This window comes from Triticum aestivum, chromosome 4B (genome assembly GCF_018294505.1).
Source record: "Triticum aestivum cultivar Chinese Spring chromosome 4B, IWGSC CS RefSeq v2.1, whole genome shotgun sequence".
NCBI lineage: Eukaryota > Viridiplantae > Streptophyta > Magnoliopsida > Poales > Poaceae > Triticum > Triticum aestivum.
This window is the reverse complement of record NC_057804.1, coordinates 330219928-330238606: the sequence shown is the minus strand read 5'-3', so window position 1 is coordinate 330238606 and position 18679 is coordinate 330219928. Positions and strand designations below refer to the sequence as shown.

The window sequence follows — 18679 nt, the reverse complement described above, 5'->3', positions numbered from 1 at the left end:
AAGGGAGTATAATCTCATCCGAAGTCAAAGCCATCCAGATACTAGGAGGAGAGAACTTGTCCAATTCATTGTATGAAGACGACGATACATAATATAGGGAGAATATCTGGTGCTACTGAGACTTAGCTACTACCGTGTGATATGAGCTCTTTGGCCGTCAGATTCTACATCGGACGGCGTGTGGGAACAGTTAGATCTGCTGGACCTATGCGTAACTTTTAGACTCTTAGAACGTTTTTTTACAAATGTTGCAGACCAGGACAAAAAGACGGAGAGAGCAGAACAGGAAACAACCCGCAGGCGCAGCTCTCCACCTCCCTCCCCTCCTCTCTCCCCTCCGATCCACCCGCTCCCCTCTCCTCTCCGATAGCTGCTCGCCGCGCTCAATCATGGCGGCCGACCCCTCTGCGGCTGCGGCGCCCGCCGACCCCGATGGCCCGGACGCGGTCCGCTTCACATGGAACGCCTGGCCCCGGTCCAAGGTTGAAGCCAGCCGCTGCGTCGTCCCGCTCGCCGTCGCCATCTCCCCGGTCCGCTCCCCCGAGTCCCTCGCGTCACCGCCCCTTCCCTACCCGCCACTCCGCTGCAAGCCGCCTTGCTCCGCGCTCCTCAACCCCTTCGCCCGTGTGGACTTCGCCGCCAAGATCTGGATCTGCCCGCTCTGCTTCTCGCGCAACCACTTCCCCCCGCACTACGCCGGCATCTCCGAGAACAACGTGCCCGCCGAGCTCTTCACACAATGCTCCACCGTCGAGTACCTCGTTGCCGGACCCCCGGGATCGCCTGCACCGCTGCCGCCAGTGTTCCTGTTCGTCATCGACACCTGCGTCATCGAGGAAGAACTGGAGTACGTCAAGCTGTCCATGCGGAAGGCGGTCGCGCTTCTGCCGGAGCACGCACTTGTTGGCCTGGTGACCTTCGGGACGCAGGTGCATCTGCACGAGCTTGGGTTCTCCGAGCTCAGCAAGATCTACGTGTTCCGGGGGAGCAAGGAGATCTCCAAAGAGCAGATTTTGGATCAGCTTGGGTTATCAGGCGGGGGGCGGCCAGGGTTCCCAAAGATGACACAGCAGCCAGGCGTGCAACAGGTCAATGGGATGCATCCATTAGTCACGACAGGGGTTAACAGGTTCTTGCTCCCGGTATCAGAGTGCGAGTGCACGCTCAGCACGGTGAGGTATTTTTGGCCCATTGGGTTTGGTGAATTTAGTTGAACGCAAGCGTAACTTGACATACTTGTTGTTGTATTGCAGCTGCTGGACGAGTTGCAGCCTGACCAGTGGCCGGTTGAGGCTGGCAACCGTGCCATCAGGTGCACGGGTGTTGCGCTAAATGTGGCGGCTGGGTTGCTTGGGGCGTGTGTGCCTGGGACTGGCGCAAGGATTATTGCGCTACTTGGCGGGCCATGTACCGAAGGTCCTGGAGTGGTAAAGATTATTGCTTTCTTTGCATGAGCGTAAATAAATCAGTTAATTGAAATTGCTTCTCAATGCAACATGGTTCGCTATATCAGAAACATGGTCTACTTGAGATACTGGATGGTGTCCTGTTAATTATTTTGTTTAATCCTCTTTCCTGGAAATTGAAAATGCATGACAGCGATTATCATTACTTAATTGCCAAGACAAATCTTTACCACTTTAGTGACGCTAATAGTTTCTCTAAATTCACCTAAGCCTGATATCGAAGAATATGAAATTGCAAAATGTATAACTCAGCATACTCATGATGTGGTGTCGAAGGTTATGGGCATGCACTTCTTGTTGTACTATAGCAGATTTGGAGATACTGCTTCTCTCTGTAGTTTGCGTAGTACTCAGTAAGTACGAAGATTGTAGAATTCTTTTATGGAGCTTCTACAAAATTGATGGTATTCTTACAATTTGCTGAACTTCACATCTTACTGATTGTTTTCAGTGATATTTCTTCTCTATATTTCTGTTTATAAATTCATTTTGCTTGATATCACTCCATTGGACAATGCAGATTGTATCAAAAGATTTGTCTGAGCCAGTTAGATCACACAAGGATCTTGATAAGGATGCGGCGCCTCATTTCCAGAAAGCCGTCAAATTTTACGATGGCCTTGCCAAACAACTGGTCAGTCAAGGTCATGTTCTAGATGTGTTTGCATCTGCTCTTGATCAGGTTAGTATTCTCTTTAGGCAGCATTATATTGCTGTGTTTGTACTTCCTATTGCCTAGAAGACTACGAGTTTATGGTGTTTGCTGAAATGACTGCAGTTCTTGAGCTAGCTTCTTAATTTATGGTTCAAGATATTACTGCCAGTTCGTCCCTTTGTCAAGTCTTTGGTTGATTGGCTGACTGAAACCAACTAGATTTAAGTCATGTGACTATTTCTTATAAGTTCTATAATTAATAACTTGCATCTATTATTGTTATGTGTGCCAGTCCATCAAGCATGGAGTCTTATCCCTTAATTTGGAGTCCTAGTTGATTAAGCAAGTTGTTCAGAAATAGTCCAGTTAGTTTAGAAATTACATTAGAGTCTGAATAGACTTTTCGGCTTGTCTGTCAAGTCTTGTCTTTATATACTACTAGCACATATGCCCTAAAAAGCACGGACACGGGGACGGAAAGACGGGGATACGGATACGGGGATACGGGATACGGGATTTTCCAAAAACAGCCATTCGGGGATACGGCGAGTATATATAAAATAAAATAAAAATATGCCATGTAATATAGAGTTAAGACAGAAAATTAAAGAGAAACAGATCAAAATAAAGAATAGACTAGAGTACTGCCCCATTTGGTGTCTCTTTTATCAAGTGCTTGATCGATCCTCGTCCCCCCATCTCATTGTAAGTTGCATCTTGCAAAACACATCAAACAAAAATTGGCTACCAGCTGTGGCGCTCCCAGATGCCATGCCACTTGCTAGTTGCTACCTATCAACAAGTGTGCAGCAACAAAAGCTGTTAAATTCAGAAATAGGCAATAGCACTAGCAGGCTAGCAGCAGCCCAAGCAGCACAAGCAAGCAGCAACAGCATAACAAACAGCAGCAGCACAAGCAGAGAGGTAGCAACAACAAGTCAACAACAAGCTAGCAAGCATCCAGACCCAGTAGCTTAATCCCTTAATAATGGAACAAAATCTGAATCTGAAGAATAAAAGAGGAAGAGGTTGAAGAATGGAGAAGCTGCTGGGTTACCTACAGGCTACAGCTGCGAGGAGCCGAGGAGGCGAGGAGAGAGAGAGACTGCTGCTGCTGGTGCTGGATGGAGGAGTCGCCGTCGAATCCAGGAGTCGCCGGCGCCGGCGGCGGCGAGTTCAGGTGGTGGGAACTTCGATCCAGAAGGTGGCGGCTCCTTCTGTTCGAGCTGGGAAGCAGGGAGCAGCTCGTATGGCACGCTGGAGACCCTGCAAAATAGGGTTACATATTGGGCCGTGGCTGGCCCGGGGGTGTGTTTTTGGGCCAGGCCGTATCCCTAACGCGTCCCTGCGTATCCCGGCGTATCCCAGTCGTTTTTTCTTTTTTTTTAATTCGAATTTCGGGGATACTCCAAAATTCGCGTATCCCGCCGTATCCCGCCGTATCCCTGTATCCCGCCGTATCAGGACGGCAGTTCGGCGATTCCTGGCGTGTCCGTGCTTTTTAGCATATGCCCGTATAATGGTGTATCCACCGAAATATCCAGCAACATCCGAATGATGCCACCCGGCAACGGCAGGAAGGCGCGCACCAAGGTCTAGTAATAATTCGTATGAATTGTACGGGCGTGGCTATTTCAGGCGAATTCAGGTGGGTGAGATTAGTTAGTGTGGGCCCCACAATTGAATTAGGGGGTGATTAGTTAGTGTGGGCCCACCCTTGAATTCACCGGGGGAGAGATTAATTAGGGTGAGGAGAGATTTACGTGGCTTCGTCCCCGTATGCGTTGCGGAGCGTTGCAACGCTCGCAGGCTAGGAAGTCTTTTCCCACTTGTACATTAAGAATCATGCTACAGATACAATGCTTTTGATATGATTTTTGTACGACAGTTCTGATCTTAAAAGGCCCCCTAATTTTCAAATCTTAAGGGCATTATTTGTAAGTTGTCGTGAAAAAAATCTTGCTAAAAGGGTTCTGTTAGACCATTTCCAGTACATTAGAAATAATGAATTATAATTCCTTCGCATTTGAACAAACAATCCCTAGTTATTTACACATACAATACTTTTTTTTACACATACAATACTTTCGGTATGATTTTTGTACGACAATTCTGACCCTAAATGGCCCTCTAATTTTCATATCTTAAAGGCATTATTTGTATGTTTCGTGAAAACATCTCGCTAAAAGGGTTCTGTTAGACCATCTCCAGTACATTAGAAATAATGAATTATAATTCCTTCGCATTTGAACAAACAGTCCCTAGTTATTTACACATACAAATACTTTTCTTTACACATACAATACTTTTGGCACGATTTTTGTACGACAATTATGACCCTATAAATGGCCCCCTAATTTTCAAATCTTAAAGGCATTATTTGTAAATTGAAGCAATTTTAAAATCTCACTAAAAGGTCTGTTAGGCCATCTCCAGAGTTATTTTGCGTTAAATGCATGCCATGTCTGGGTGCTTTGTGTCATATCATACACCTTTCTTTCTTTCTTGTCAAACTCTCCTACCTTATTTATGTATACTGATCATGCCCTCGTATTATAATTCCTTTGCAACATATTATTATCTCCTTTTTTTAAGAAACTCTCCTTCCTTATTTATGCCCACTTAATACCTTTGCAAGGTTGTTCTCTCGTTCTTTTTTTAGGAGCTCACCCTTCCTTATTTATGCCCAAGGATCGCACGCTGGTATTATATGGTCACTATCCTCTCCTTCCTTTTTCTTTTTGCGAAACTCTCCATATATATGCTCGCTAATCACGCCACTCTTTTTCCTTATTTATGCCCGCTGATCACGCCACACATCTCATGAAATCTAAGCCATATGTCAGCCATCTTTGTTTCCTTATTCTCAAAGGCGTTTTCCTCACAAACAGGGCCCATTATTACTACTTATTAATTCTCCAGGCTGCTTATTGATTTTGAATCGGAAACATATATAAATCAGTAGAACGGATTTTAAAGCAGCGAGGTGGTACTAATTTATAAAGAAACAAAACCTTTTGTCTGTATCTTGACGCCTTAGTTCTGTTGGTTGCTGCCTTGGGCATCGATGTGCACCGTCGGGAGTTCGATCCCACGTGAAAACGTTTATTTTCTGCCTGATCTCAGTTGCACGTCATATTTTTTGCCTGGGCCGATTTCGGGCCAAGGCCCAGTAAGGCGATTTAGCCCAACCTGTACACAAAGTTGTATCGAGGATGAAGCGTAGGAGCAGCGTGACGGACGAAATTGACGTACCAAACTAGGGGAAAGGACGGACGAAAAACGGACAAAATTACGGTGGTAAGAAGCAATAGCCCCTATATTAGTAGGTATAGATATAAAGGGGCCGACCCCTCTTAATAAAGCAGAGAAGAATATTGTCGTCTACTTTTATCTACTTTTCAGTAACTAGCACATATGCCCGTGCGTTGCAACAGGAGATAAACTAGTTTGCATTTAAAGTCAGTGAGAATTATATGTGCAAGCTAAACCCTGTATGCACATGGAAAAGGAACATTTAGCTTCTCGGTTTCGCCATGTGTGAAGGAATCAATCCGCTATTTTTCCATTCATTGATCAAGGTCATTTAATTGTTACGTCATCGTACGCCAGAGAAGGCCCATGAGTTATTCAATCTACTCATCCTTTCAATCGAGGGGATTTTAAGATATGAAGCTTCTGAATATTCTAGGAAACATGAACAGTTTTTTAAATCCTGAACAGTTTTTTGAAAATTATGTACACTTCTAAAAAAAACGCAAACAAAATATGAAAGGGAACATCTTTTAAAATGCACAAACATTTTCTGAAAACACGGACATTCTTTTATAAAAACATGAACAGTATTTGAATTTGTGAACATTTTTTTAAATGGGAACATGTGTTGAAAATTCATATGATGTTTAGAAAATGTGCTTCATTTATACATGAACAATATTTTTGATTTTGAAAATTTCACTAGAACAAGAATATTTTTTGAATTTGGAGCATTTTTGAAATGCCATTTTCATTTTAGAAATCTTGAACAATTTTTAAAAACAATATTTTTTTTAAAATGGGAAACTTTTTGCAAGTTCCGAATATTTTCCAAAATAGCAAAATAAAATTGGAATCCTGAACATTTTCCAAAATTTGTTTTTTTATTCCTAACGGTTGTCTTGTGCGAACTCTTGACTATTTATTGCCCGGTGCAGAAAATAGAATTTTCACAGCTGCGTGGCCTGAAAAATAAGTGGGCCGGCTATGCTCGGCCATAGCGCGCGGCCCACGTACGAAAATTCTTTTTCTAGCAGACAAACGTATAAGAATTTAGTACCGCCTCGTGTAGATTTTTTTTCCGGCGGTGAACCGATGAAAAAATCGGTGAAACGCACCTTGCTTTATTAGTAGGTATAGATATACTCCCTCCTTCCCGGTTTATAGGGCTTATCTCAAAAATTTCGGTTTCCCGTTTTATAAGTCTCAATTTGATTGTTCCCCATCACATGCTTAGATTTCAAGGTGAATTAATTCATTGCATGCAAGGATTATGAGAAACTTGACCAATGCATGTACTTCATGCATGCATGCATTGCAATTAATGCATTGGTAAACAGAATTCTTTGAGGAAAATGAGCGCATTAATTGAGTGTTTTTACAAACCACGAAAATTATTCCAACACTCATCATCTACCTTGGTTGGTGAGATTTTTGAATTGAGCCCTATTAACCGGAAAGGAGGTAGTAGATATAGATATAGATATAGATAGATATAGATATAGATTAGGGTTATATCAGAAGTAGATCCTTCCAATTCGGGCAAAGAAATCAAGATTGAGGCTTTTGAGCAGATGAAGCTCATCACGAAGCAATTGGAGGCCTTCACACGCCAATGAGTGGAGGCCTTCACACGCTAATGAGTGAAGGAACAAGTGCTTCTCGTCTGTCTGGTGCAGCACTTGAGCAATGGCTGCTGGCCCTGGCCCTGCCACCAGATTCTGTGGCTGCAACAACTGCCCACGACGCCACCTCCGCGTTCCATGCGCTGCTCTCAAGCAATGATGCGTCCTTGGTGTTTTGCCTTGCCAACAGTACCTTCGGTGACCTCTTCTCGAGCAGGCGAATCGACACCACTGCCGCTGGCGGACATCTACTCTCTGGGCAGATTTGCCACTCCCCACCCCCTCTCTTTCCTGCCTTCCACTGCCACCTATCTGCTGGCACTGCAACCCCGTGCCGACTGCTGCCAACCACCACCAGCCGCCATTACCCTTTTACCATCTCTAGCCATCTCCTTGCTGCAGCTGCGTTCAAGAATCAATCTGGGTCACTTCGGAACCCAACCTTTACAGCTCAAATCCCATCCCAAATCCTGCACAATTTTCCTGTCCTCACCTACAAGCAGCAGCCACGTATCGCCGCGCCTCTACAACCTTCATGCCTCCACCTGCCAAGCGATTTCATATGCCGTTATGGCCTCCATCCTGCCCACCCCTTCCGCCCCCTGCCTAACCGACACCTTGGCTCAGGTTCGTGTTTCGGCATGCCCTGCTTCCACAAGCTTGTCAACTTGGTCGATCCTCTTGGTTGGCTCAATGCTGTGGGCAGTTCTTTTGTGGACAGCGCATGGACAAGGCCGATAAGGTATGGACTGCAGTCTGCCACCTCACCGATGACGCTCAATTCTGGTGCGTTTAGCTTGAGCGCAATTTAGGCATCTCCCGTTCACTTCCTTAGTCGTCGACTACAACAGCAGGTTTCTAGCACTCATGTGACGCAACCACTGTTCAAAACATCGGCCGTCAAACAAGTTAACTGCCCTGTTAATCGCTACTCGGCACCTGACCGAATCGAATAACCCCGTAGGACAATTAACTGGGACAGCCGATTAATCGGTCTGACAGCCGATAAGGTCTGGACTGCAGTCTGCCACCTCACCAATGACTCAAATCTGGGGCGTTCAAGCTGAACACAATTTAGGCATGCTGACATGGCAGCAGTTCTATGAGGCTTGCCGCGTTCAGTTTGGGCCATCACTTCGTGCAAATCCCTTTGGCGAGTTGGCGCATCTCCCGTTCACTTCCTTGGTCGTCGACTACAACAGCAGGTTTCTAGCACTCATGTGCCGCAACCGCTGTTCAAAATATCGACTGTCAAACAAGTTAGCTGCCTTGTTAATTGCTACTCAGCACATGACCGAATCGAATAACCCCTTAGGACAATTAACTGGGACAGCCGATTAATCGGTCCGACAGCCGATGAAAGGCCAAAATTTTGGGTGGGCCGATTAACTGGCAGGGGAGGCAAAGCTTATTTTGGCCAAAAATGTAGCCTGTTTCCCTCCCTTCTCTAGGTTTGGGGTCCTGCTCCTTCCCCCAAACTGTTGTGCTGCTACTGGTTGGCTTTATCTGCATTGCTGCTCTGTCCTCTTTGTGTAGGCTTCCACCACTGCAAGTGCTCCATCTTTGAAAAGAAGTTCGGATGATGTGGGGTGGCCTAGGATATATAGATACACAACACTTTTCCTTGTTACATTAATGTGTACATTAGCATGTTTAGACATTTAGTACATTGCATGTTACCATGAAGCCTAGGATATATAGACATGGCCCTATGTTAACCAACCGATAAATGGGTTACCGATAAATTCAGTAAATAGGCCGATTCACCGATTAATTCCTACTCAGCACCTGGTAGAGCAGCTATCAGAAACTGATATCCTGAACATTGGCCGCGACAATGAGCCATTAGCACCGTCCCAACAATGGGTTTTGTACACGGCAGGGGTTGACGTTGAGTTTCAAAGACCATTCGACCTCCACACCGTCGTTTCCTTCACCAAGACCTGTGAGCAGTGACATTTCCCTCCAACAACGTTATCACACCAGCCTTCTGAGCCTACGGGGCCCTTGTGCCCCTCTGATCCTCCTGCGGTCAACTTAATTCTGACATCTTCATCGCCAGCACCACTAGCACCTGTCCTGCCGTCGACCACTCCAGAGCCAACCTGCCACGACAAGTTCGGTGCCTCACCCCACTGAGTTGGCATAACGTCATCATCAATGCCTTTGCTTCAACTACAACGAGATTTATGTTAAGGGTCACCGGTGCTTGCGGCTCTTCTTCATCGAGGCTGATGACTATGGCCAAGATAGCTCCACAACCGGTAGCACCCAAGGTCCCATGGGAGTCAATTGATAAGCTACAGCTTGCGGACAAGCTGTTTCTCAAGAAAGGGAAAGATGTTACGTGTGCCGTCGTAGTTGATTAAGCAAGTTTGTTAGGAAAGAGGCCAGTCAGTTTAGAGATCATATTAGAGTTTGAATAGACCTATCGGTCAAGTCTTGTCTATCTACTATATAAAGGGGCCTACCCCTCAATAAAGCAGAGAATCAAGTAATAAGGATTTACAAAAATTAATGAATTGCATTTTCAAGGTAAAAAATGTACCAAGGGCAGGCTGCATATTGATATCCTTCATCCTCTGTTTCATGCATAACCATTGGTGTGCTTTAGTGCCTCCCCCCGCCGCTGCAGCTCCTTCTCCTCCTCCTCCTCCCTTCTCTCACTGCTGCTGCGGCTGCCGGTAGACCTCGCTGGCCACCAAAACCAACGCCAATGGACAAAGCGAGGTGGTAGGCCTCCACCTAGCACCAAGGCATGCCTAAGCGTGCACCTTATGCCTCTTTTTTGAACCATGATCATTTCACATATATTTGATTCGTGAAGAGAAGATTAAGTCATGTCTTCTCTTAAGACCTTGAATCTTTAGTTGTAATTGACTGAAAAGTTTAGCGTCAAGTTAGCGGGATATATTGGAGACAATTTGAATTGGATGCTATTGGATGACCAGAAATTGTGTAACCAAGTGTTTCCTTGAACAACTTTAGCTAGTACTCGATCACAGTCAGTAGTTCAGTATCAGTGGCAGCAAGTACCCACTATATACTACACAAGTCCCAAACTGCCCCACTGCTGTAGCCATCTGTATATTAGGCATTTTCTTGTCCATCTTTCACTATTGCTCCATTTGATGATCAGAAATATACTATTTCTATGTTCCATTAGTATTAATCTAGCTGAATGATTGGTTCTACAAACTATAACGTATTACTAAATTTCATTTTGTGACATCTGTGTTTGCTACTTCAAGAAGAAAAAAAAAAGATGGGATTTGCCTTTCTGGGGAAAATACTGTGTAAATTTTTCACATGTCGTTACTTCAAAGGCAAAAAAAATCACATGTCGTCACTTCAAAGGCAAAAAAAATCACATGTCATAATTTCTGAGAAGATCCGTTGCCAATTACTAGATGGAAATATTAATGAAATCACTTGTATGAGTTTAGAATGGCTTGTATCTGAAGCTACATTTATAATCCTCCAATTGTGCCTGTTGATTTTCTATTGGTGTTCCATTGAACTTCTGTTATGTTTGGAACACCAAAACAGGTTGGACTAGCTGAGATGAAGCTTGCTATTGAGAGAACAGGCGGCCTTGTTGTCTTATCTGAGAGTTTTGGGCATTCTGTGTTTAAGGATTCTTTTAAACGTATTTTTGAGGGAGGTGAACATTCATTGGGCCTGTCATTCAAGTAAGTTTGCTGACTGTTATCATCTTTGTTTCATTACCTTCTACATTTTCATCAAAGATGGTATGTCTAGGTAGATCTGTATGAACAGTCAGTATATTTTTTAACTCAGCTAATTTCACCACCTACTGTGGTTTGTCTGTTGTGCTGGCCGTCCACATCACATGATGAACATCCATCGGGCCTCCTCTCCCTGTGACTCTTCCCCATATAGATCAGCAGAATCGTTCTTTTAAGTAATTTAACCCCCAGCTCAGTTGTCTCTGATCCCTGCTATGCACAATGGACAATGATCATCAGTGACCACCCCCCACAGCTGTGGGCTGCTTGGTGCTAATGAGTAATTGGATAACATGAATAGTAGCAATGGCGGGACATGAGAGGTAGTAAGCTTCAAACTGCTGGATCTTGTTATCTCTCGGATGGCCACTGCTCACTGGCTTGCTCTCCTCGAGTAGATCAACGTTGTTCACGTCTCTTCTTTGAAACTGCAGATGCTGTCGCTGTGCCAATAGCGGCAGATGCTGTCGCTGTGCTTATAGCGTATCCTCTTCTAACTTAACTCTCTATCCCCTTGCCCCGCCTCTTCCCAATCTTCTTATGGGGAGGGTTGATTGCTCATGGCCTCTCAAGAAGCCATGAACTCGGGAGCGACTTTATGGTGGACGCCTGCTCGTGTGGACTGTATCCTAGGCATAGAGCGATTCCTCGAGATGCTCAAACGTCACTTCCCTGTCCCCCGTGCTCGTTTCCTAGGAGTAGGGTGTAGGTGTCATAGGCGTACGAGCTTGGCACTTGTGTTTCCTCGTGTGGATCTGTACGTGCACATGCCACAGGGAAGGAGTTGGTGACTTGACCTGGCAATGTACTAGCTTGATGGGTGGTGTGGGCCACAATGCAGAAACTTTTTGCACGTCAGGACGTGACAAAAAGAGACCCTGCCAATGTTCCATCATGCACAGTGCGCATCTCTTGCATCTACTGGCTCTAAAACAAAATCAGTCAGGGTCACTAATCAAATCTACTTGACGAGTTTAATGTGCCGGATAAAAAACAGATTGATATAAAATCTAAAAACAGTATGGTGGACTGGTGCAATTTGGTCCTTTTTTTTCAAATGATTCAAAAATCATATTTGTCAGGTTTTAAAAAAAAACTTTGAAAACTTATACATATTCACAATGAACCTGTGATATTTGTTCAAAAAATATTATGACTTGCAAGCTGTACAAAAAAAAATCTTGGCCCAACAATAAAAAAATTACACTTTTATTGACGTATTTGTTTTTATTTGTTTATGTCATGTATGAGATTTTATTGTTATGAAATTTTGTTGAATGTGTTATATGTGCATGTACAAATAGTTTTGATTTTTTTTGTGCTGTGGAATTATTGTTTTTCTCAAAAGTCCACCAAAAGACATTTTCACCTTCTTACAGAGGCTCCAAGATGGTTTGTGGCAAAAGAACAAAATTTGGTAATACAAAAAATTATATAACAGGCGGCACAGTAATACATCTATCCTTTTTTTTTGCGGGATCTTTTTTTTTGCGGGAGAGTAATGCATTAATCTAACGAACTGTGTGAGGCCAATTCTTATTCAGAGCGCCAACTGTGCAGAAACTTCTAACGGGCATATAAAACCAGTTTAAATCCTAGTTTAAGCAAATGGCCCTGACGACCAGATGGTGCTAACAGACAATATAGTAGTACTCCCTCCGTCCCAAAATAGGTGTCTCAACTTTGTACTAGCTTTAGTGCAAAGTTGTACTAAACTTAAGACACTTATTTTGCAATGGAGGGAGTATTATTTTATGGATAAAATCTAAGAACACCTATAAGTCTTAACTAATGAAATTATAAGGTGGCACTATAGAGTTTAAGATAATTTGTGACCAGAAAAACATTTGATAATATTGAGAGTTAAAAAAAAATCTGGACAAGAGTCACAATAATAAATTACTCTAAAGCAGTCTGTATGAGATTAATAGGTGTTTAGCGGACTTAATAGACTGTTAATATCTCTCTGTACATTACACTGACTAACAAATTGGTCTTAATGGCCGATTATTATTCTATGTGCTATCGTGAGGGGAGCGTCAATTGGGCACAAGGTCAGGCCACATCGCACTGTTCTGGGTGGCAGAGGGTAATTTGAAATGGTGCCATACTCATCACATGTGTTCCAGCAGCTAGAATCTCTGTCAATAAAGCTAGCTATAGCTGCCGGGATACAAGCTTTGATGGGGCTCTTGTGGGGACAGAATGCACAAATACCGGGAGGGATCTGATCAGTTAGGATAACGGACGGGCAGGATATGGTCCGCAGAGTGCTCGTCCACCGTAAGGCATTTTCGCATGCTACTACTCGGTGCTTCATGCTTTGTTCACTGTCATCTTTTTCTTTGCCATCTTCCCTGTCAGCTACTCCCTCCGTCCGGGATTACTTGTCATCAAAATGGATGAAAATGGATGTATTTAGAACTAAAATACATCTAGATACATTCATTTCAATGACAGGTATTTTCGGACGGAGGGGGTACTAGATTTGGGTGAGCAGCCTTTGAGCCGTTGACATGAGGTGCCATCAGTGGCAGTAGGCAGTAACCAGATTTTGGTGGGTGGTTTCAGATGGTGGCACTCGGAAGCAATAAATGTTGACAGTAGGCCTTAGAACTTGGGAGCGGTGAGCTGTGGCTGTGAGATAGGAATCTAAGGCCGAGGACGTAGATCATAGCAAGCTCAAGAAGAATGGCATTGGTCTAAGCTTTGGATAATAGTTATAGTTTCTTCTCTTCTCATTTGATTTCCTCTTTTATCTGCATATAATATCCATGTCATATGGAGATGATATCAACTACTGATGCGCCTAATCAACACTAGAAATCAAATTAAAGATTAAAACTGATCTGAAAAAGTTTCTTCTGGATTTAGTGAACTTCTTGGGAAGTGAATTCTCTTAATGATAATTTCGGATAGCTAAACCATGCTTACCTCTTAATCTTGAAAGTAGAGGTTGAGGAGGGGTATGTCGTGTTTCTCCTAATACCATGATTCAGCAAAATAGCTGTAAACATCTACTGATTCTTGCCTTTTTTCTTTCTTGAAGTGGCACATTTGAAATAAACTGTTCAAAGGACATTAAAGTTCAGGGTGTTATTGGACCGTGTACATCTTTGGAGAAGGTAGGCATCTATATCATACACTCATTTATGCTAAGATTTCTTAAGCTGAAAAATACTAATGTTAAGACTTGGCTTGATCTTTGCAACATGCCAACCATAGAAAGGAGCTTTATGTGCAGACACAATTGTCGGTCAGGGAAACACAACAGCATGGAAAATGTGTGGGCTTGATAGGAATACTTCACTTACAGTTTTTTTTGATGTCTCACCGAGTGAACGCTCTGGCCAACCAGGTCATCAAAATCCCGATTTGTACATACAGTTTGTAACCAGGTAGTTATTTCAGTTCTGCTATCTTTTGTGTAAGATTGACTGAATGTGCCAACTGCTGAATGTGGTGATTCTTTTGTAGTTACCAACACCCGGAAGGTCAAATGAGAATAAGAGCTACTACTGTATCCAGAAAATGGGTGGATGGTTCTACCAATACTGAGGTTAGCCTTATTCTTTTAAGCGAGCCTTAAAAATTTCTTGTTATGTATATTATGTTGTCGAGCGCGAGCAGTGTGCTAAACTGAACCATATTAATTGTAACCTATGATCATTCAAAGTATGGAGCACTGTTATTGTGCTTGGTTGGATTATATATATCATCATACACATGTACAGTACTTTCTTGCATTGTAGGTGTTTCATTTCTCATGCACATGTATTATAAGCTACTCCCTCCGTTCGGAATTACTCATCCAAGAAATGAATGTATCTAGATGCATTTTAGTTGTAGATACATCCATTTTTATGACAAGTAATTCTGAACGGAGGGAGTATAATTTTAAGTGAGCACCTATTGGCAACAATGAATATACTATTTTTCATCTGCCTGAAGCTGTCCAATCCATTTAACCTGTCTATGGGAGAAAAATGCATTAAGGCACTGTAGTGTTCACTGTTTATTGTCCCTGGAACTCTCTTGTCAAAGCCTTCTTAAACAAATGAGTGCTTCTCCATTGAGAGTAAAAAGTTTTCTTTCTACTGGTTTAAGTAGGACAGATTATAAATTTCTAGGTGTTACTTGCAGGACTATTCATTTCATTGGATGACTTTCCCTTTTGACTTGACATGCATTTCCTTTAAATACAGGAACTAGTCGAAGGATTTGACCAGGAAACTGCAGCTGTTGTGTTGGCAAGATACATCTCCTTGAAAATGGAAATAGAGGTACTTCATTCATGCATCGTACTCCAGTTATCCTGAGTGCAACCTCAATGATTTTTGTACCTGATAACATCAGTAGTATATGTAAAGCAGCACAAAGGTTGTGGAGGAGCAACTCCACCTTGCTGCTACAATGTGTACAGCACAAGTGTTGAAGGAACAGCTTCAACGTGCTGTGCTAGATATCTCTCTAGAGGCGAATGTAGGCCGATAGGGCAGCAAGAGTTCAATCCAGAACTCCTAGGGCACAAGATCTACTCCAAGATCTTAGATAAGTTCTATTATAGGTAGTGGGTACATAGTCTGGTTTCCAAAGTAGAGGTGAGGACCTCTATTTATAGGGCTTTGGGAAGCCTTCACATACTTCTACTTATAGCTGGAACACACTAGAAAACATTATTTAGGATTCATCTCTCTACTCACAACTACTTATAGCTAGAGAACTCTAGAAACAGCGGGCAGCCTAAAGAAAACAAAAGAAATACTACACTAGAGTGGAAGCATCTGGAAGTAGCCAAACAGATCTGGCATGTGTTTTCTTTCTTCTCATCTAGTGTTCCTCATCAATATGGCTTTGATTGCCTATTTGATTGAACAAAAACCGATGGCCAGTTACTCATAATTTGTCTACTTCCCAGCTGTTGTGTTCTGTTATGTGCATATTCTTGTGTTGGAACGAAAGCCAGTCTCACCCTGACACTTGCATTTAACTAAAGTGCCATCTTCATCAAACATTTATAATTGCAGTAATGACAATTTAGAGCATTAAATCTTTTTACTCTGAATGGTTAAGTAAGTCCTTAGGTTGATCTACAGGTGTGTTAATTGTGTGTTTTCACTCTCAAGCCAACAACTGTCTAAGGCTGGTCATAGTGGGAGTAACTTAGCTAGTAACATAACGCACCCCAGGATATGTTTGCTTATGTGGCATGTAGTTAATAAGGAGAGAGTTGTTTTGAGTAACAGAATATGTTACCACCACATAACACTTCCCAAGACAAAATTAGTTACAAGCTAATAAATACAAACATCTATGACACTACCTCTATGTTACTCCTCACTATGAAGGTAGTAACATGGACTAGTGTCATATGCATGACACTCGTCTAAGTTACTCCCCACTATGACTAGTCTAATCCTAGACTACTATAGTATTCCCTCCGTTCCTAAATATAAGTCTTTCTAGAGATTTCAAATGGACTACCACATACGGATGTATATAGACATATTTTGGAGTGTAGATTCACTCATTTTGCTCCGTATATAGTCATTTGTTGAAATATCTAGAAAGACAAATATTTAGGAACGGAGGGAGTATTATACAGTAATTGTAATTATTGCTAATTCTATACTTATGCACATCAAAACAGGAGGTTTTGATATGGTGGCCACTGTATTTCTTCTTTTCTACTAACCATGAAAACTTATTATTTTCTTTGTGCTTGTTGTATGTAGTAATTTGTTCGCAACTGGGTTTAGACACTTCTGCGTCCATATTCAGGAGGAAACAAGGAAACATTTAGTTCTTGATATCGTGTATCCTCTTATGCATCTATGTTTGCACGTAGTCTGTGCAAGTGTGCATACTGTTAGCTATTGATTTTCTAAAGTTCTAGGGTTGATGACTTGTTCCGCATGCAAGTTTTTGTTGAGCAGGCGAACACTAAAATCAGTGCATTTTCTTTATCTTTTTCAATATCATCATTTTCTCTATGCATTTTGTTATCTTTTGATTTTCTAGCTGTATTATTAAATGACAGCAGAGCGTACCTGATACAGTGAATTCCTTTAGTCCATTTGTGCATGTTGTTGATCTTTATGAACAGCTGTATACCTTGTGGGCTCTCTGATTAGCGTACGACATATCTTACGCACCTGCATATGTACATGCAATTTGTCACCCTGGTGTTGCTAAATCCAAATTTGTGTTTGAGATGCATGATTAACAGTTAGTTTGAACCATTTTGTAGGAAGAGTTTGATGCAACACGGTGGCTCGATAGATCTCTCATACGACTATGTTCAAGATTTGGGGATTATCGGAAGGATGACCCCTCTTCATTTAGCCTACATTCTAATTTCTCACTGTTTCCTCAGTTTATGTTTAATCTCCGGCGTTCGCAATTTGTTCAGGTGATGTGTTGCACACCTGTTACTTTGTCCAGTTCACAAATAAGTGCCATTTTGCTGTTTTGCAGATTGGACTGTCTGTAATATGTATAACTTTGACCACTAAGTTTCACCGTAGTATATGTATCAAACCCAAGAGAATTTTAATATTCTCAAAATACTTCCAAGCAAATCTATTCATAGGATTTCCAAGTTTCCAATCTAAAATTTAAACATTATTGGCAGTGGAAGTGTTAAAACTTTGATCGAAGGTCTGTCTAAAACGTCACTTATTTTGTGAATTGGCTGCATTATTGTTTTTTCCCCTCGAGGAAATCAGTGCCTTACTAATACTCGGCCTTTTGTTATTACAGGTTTTCAATAACAGTCCAGATGAAACAGCCTATTTCCGAATGTTACTCAACCGAGAGAGTATCACTAATTCAGTTGCAATGATTCAGCCGTCATTAATTTCATTTTCTTTCGATTCACCTCCTTCTCCTGTATTCCTCGATGTGGCATCAATAGCAGTAGATCGTATACTGCTGCTTGATGCATACTTCAGTGTTGTCATATTCCATGGAATGACAATCGCTCAGTGGAGAAACATGTGTTATCAGAATCAGCCGGAGCATCAGGTAACGTGGGTGCATCTTCTAGTCAGTCCATAAGTGTTTGAGCAATTCAGATGCTGACTGGCTATAATTCCTTTTTGTTTCAGCAATTCGCACAATTATTACAAGCTCCTCAGGAGGAGGCCCAGGTGATAATAAATGGTCGATTTCCAGTTCCTCGACTAGTTGTCTGTGACCAACATGGCTCCCAGGTGTGTATTATTATTTGTTCTCTCTTGTAGATTAGGGCATGTTCAGTTTTATGTTTGCTTAAAAAGAATCTAAGTATATAGTGTAATAATAGTAGTTAACATATATCATGTACCATTGAATGCAGGCAAGGTTCTTGTTAGCAAAACTAAATCCATCGGCCACATATAATTCAGCACATGATGTTCCACCAGGTTCTGACATCATATTCACTGATGATGTCAGCTTCCAGGTCTTCTGTGAGCATCTACAAAGGCTGGCTGTTCAGTCGTAAGGAAATGCATGCAGAGTTGTACTCCCAAATTGATTGTTACTAGCTATTCGACGTTTGTTTACCTACCTGGCTCGCTCATAGTTTTGACTGTTTTTTGGCCATATGTCTTTTCATCATGAATTCAACTTCTGGAAATAAACATAAAAAAAAAGTCATTTGCAAGGTGTCCACAAGTCTTATCACCTGTCCTTTATACTCCCTCTGTTCTGTATTATATGTCGTTTTAGCTTTTCCGACCAGCTCCAAAAACCAGCAAAAGGACATGTTTATCCTGTTCCAAAATACAAAGCGAAACACAGGCAAGCGATACACAGCGAAATTTGATTTGTCGGTTGACGCCGGGGCTTCAAGGCATGGCGGTCCCTCCAGTAGATTGCTGCTGCTGCCTGCAGCAGATCTCCCCAGCGTCTCGTCGCCTCTACCATGCCGTCAAGCCCTGCAGC

General features: G+C 42.5%; 1 protein-coding gene across 1 annotated transcript; it reads left to right on the top strand.

Annotated features, from left to right (window-relative positions):
- The first annotated feature begins 280 nt into the window (after nucleotides 1-280).
- On the top strand, nucleotides 281-18404 carry LOC123092109 (protein transport protein SEC23). Its single transcript, XM_044513795.1, has 12 exons — nucleotides 281-1172; nucleotides 1254-1427; nucleotides 1987-2148; nucleotides 10551-10693; nucleotides 13800-13875; nucleotides 13976-14148; nucleotides 14228-14309; nucleotides 14956-15033; nucleotides 17001-17162; nucleotides 17513-17776; nucleotides 17860-17964; nucleotides 18090-18404. Exons 1-12 carry the CDS (start codon nucleotides 390-392, stop codon nucleotides 18234-18236), a joined length of 2349 nt encoding a protein of 782 aa, XP_044369730.1. The 5' UTR covers nucleotides 281-389; the 3' UTR covers nucleotides 18237-18404.
- Nucleotides 18405-18679: the final 275 nt, after the last annotated feature.

Coding starts and splice junctions, on each gene's coding strand:
- LOC123092109 (XM_044513795.1), top strand. CDS start 390: ATGGCGGCCGACCCCTCTGCGGCTGCGGCGCCCGCCGACCCCGATGGC. Junction 2,149..10,550: donor TTGCATCTGCTCTTGATCAG/GTTAGTATTCTC, acceptor ACACCAAAACAG/GTTGGACTAGCTGAGATGAA. Junction 14,310..14,955: donor ATGGTTCTACCAATACTGAG/GTTAGCCTTATT, acceptor CTTTAAATACAG/GAACTAGTCGAAGGATTTGA.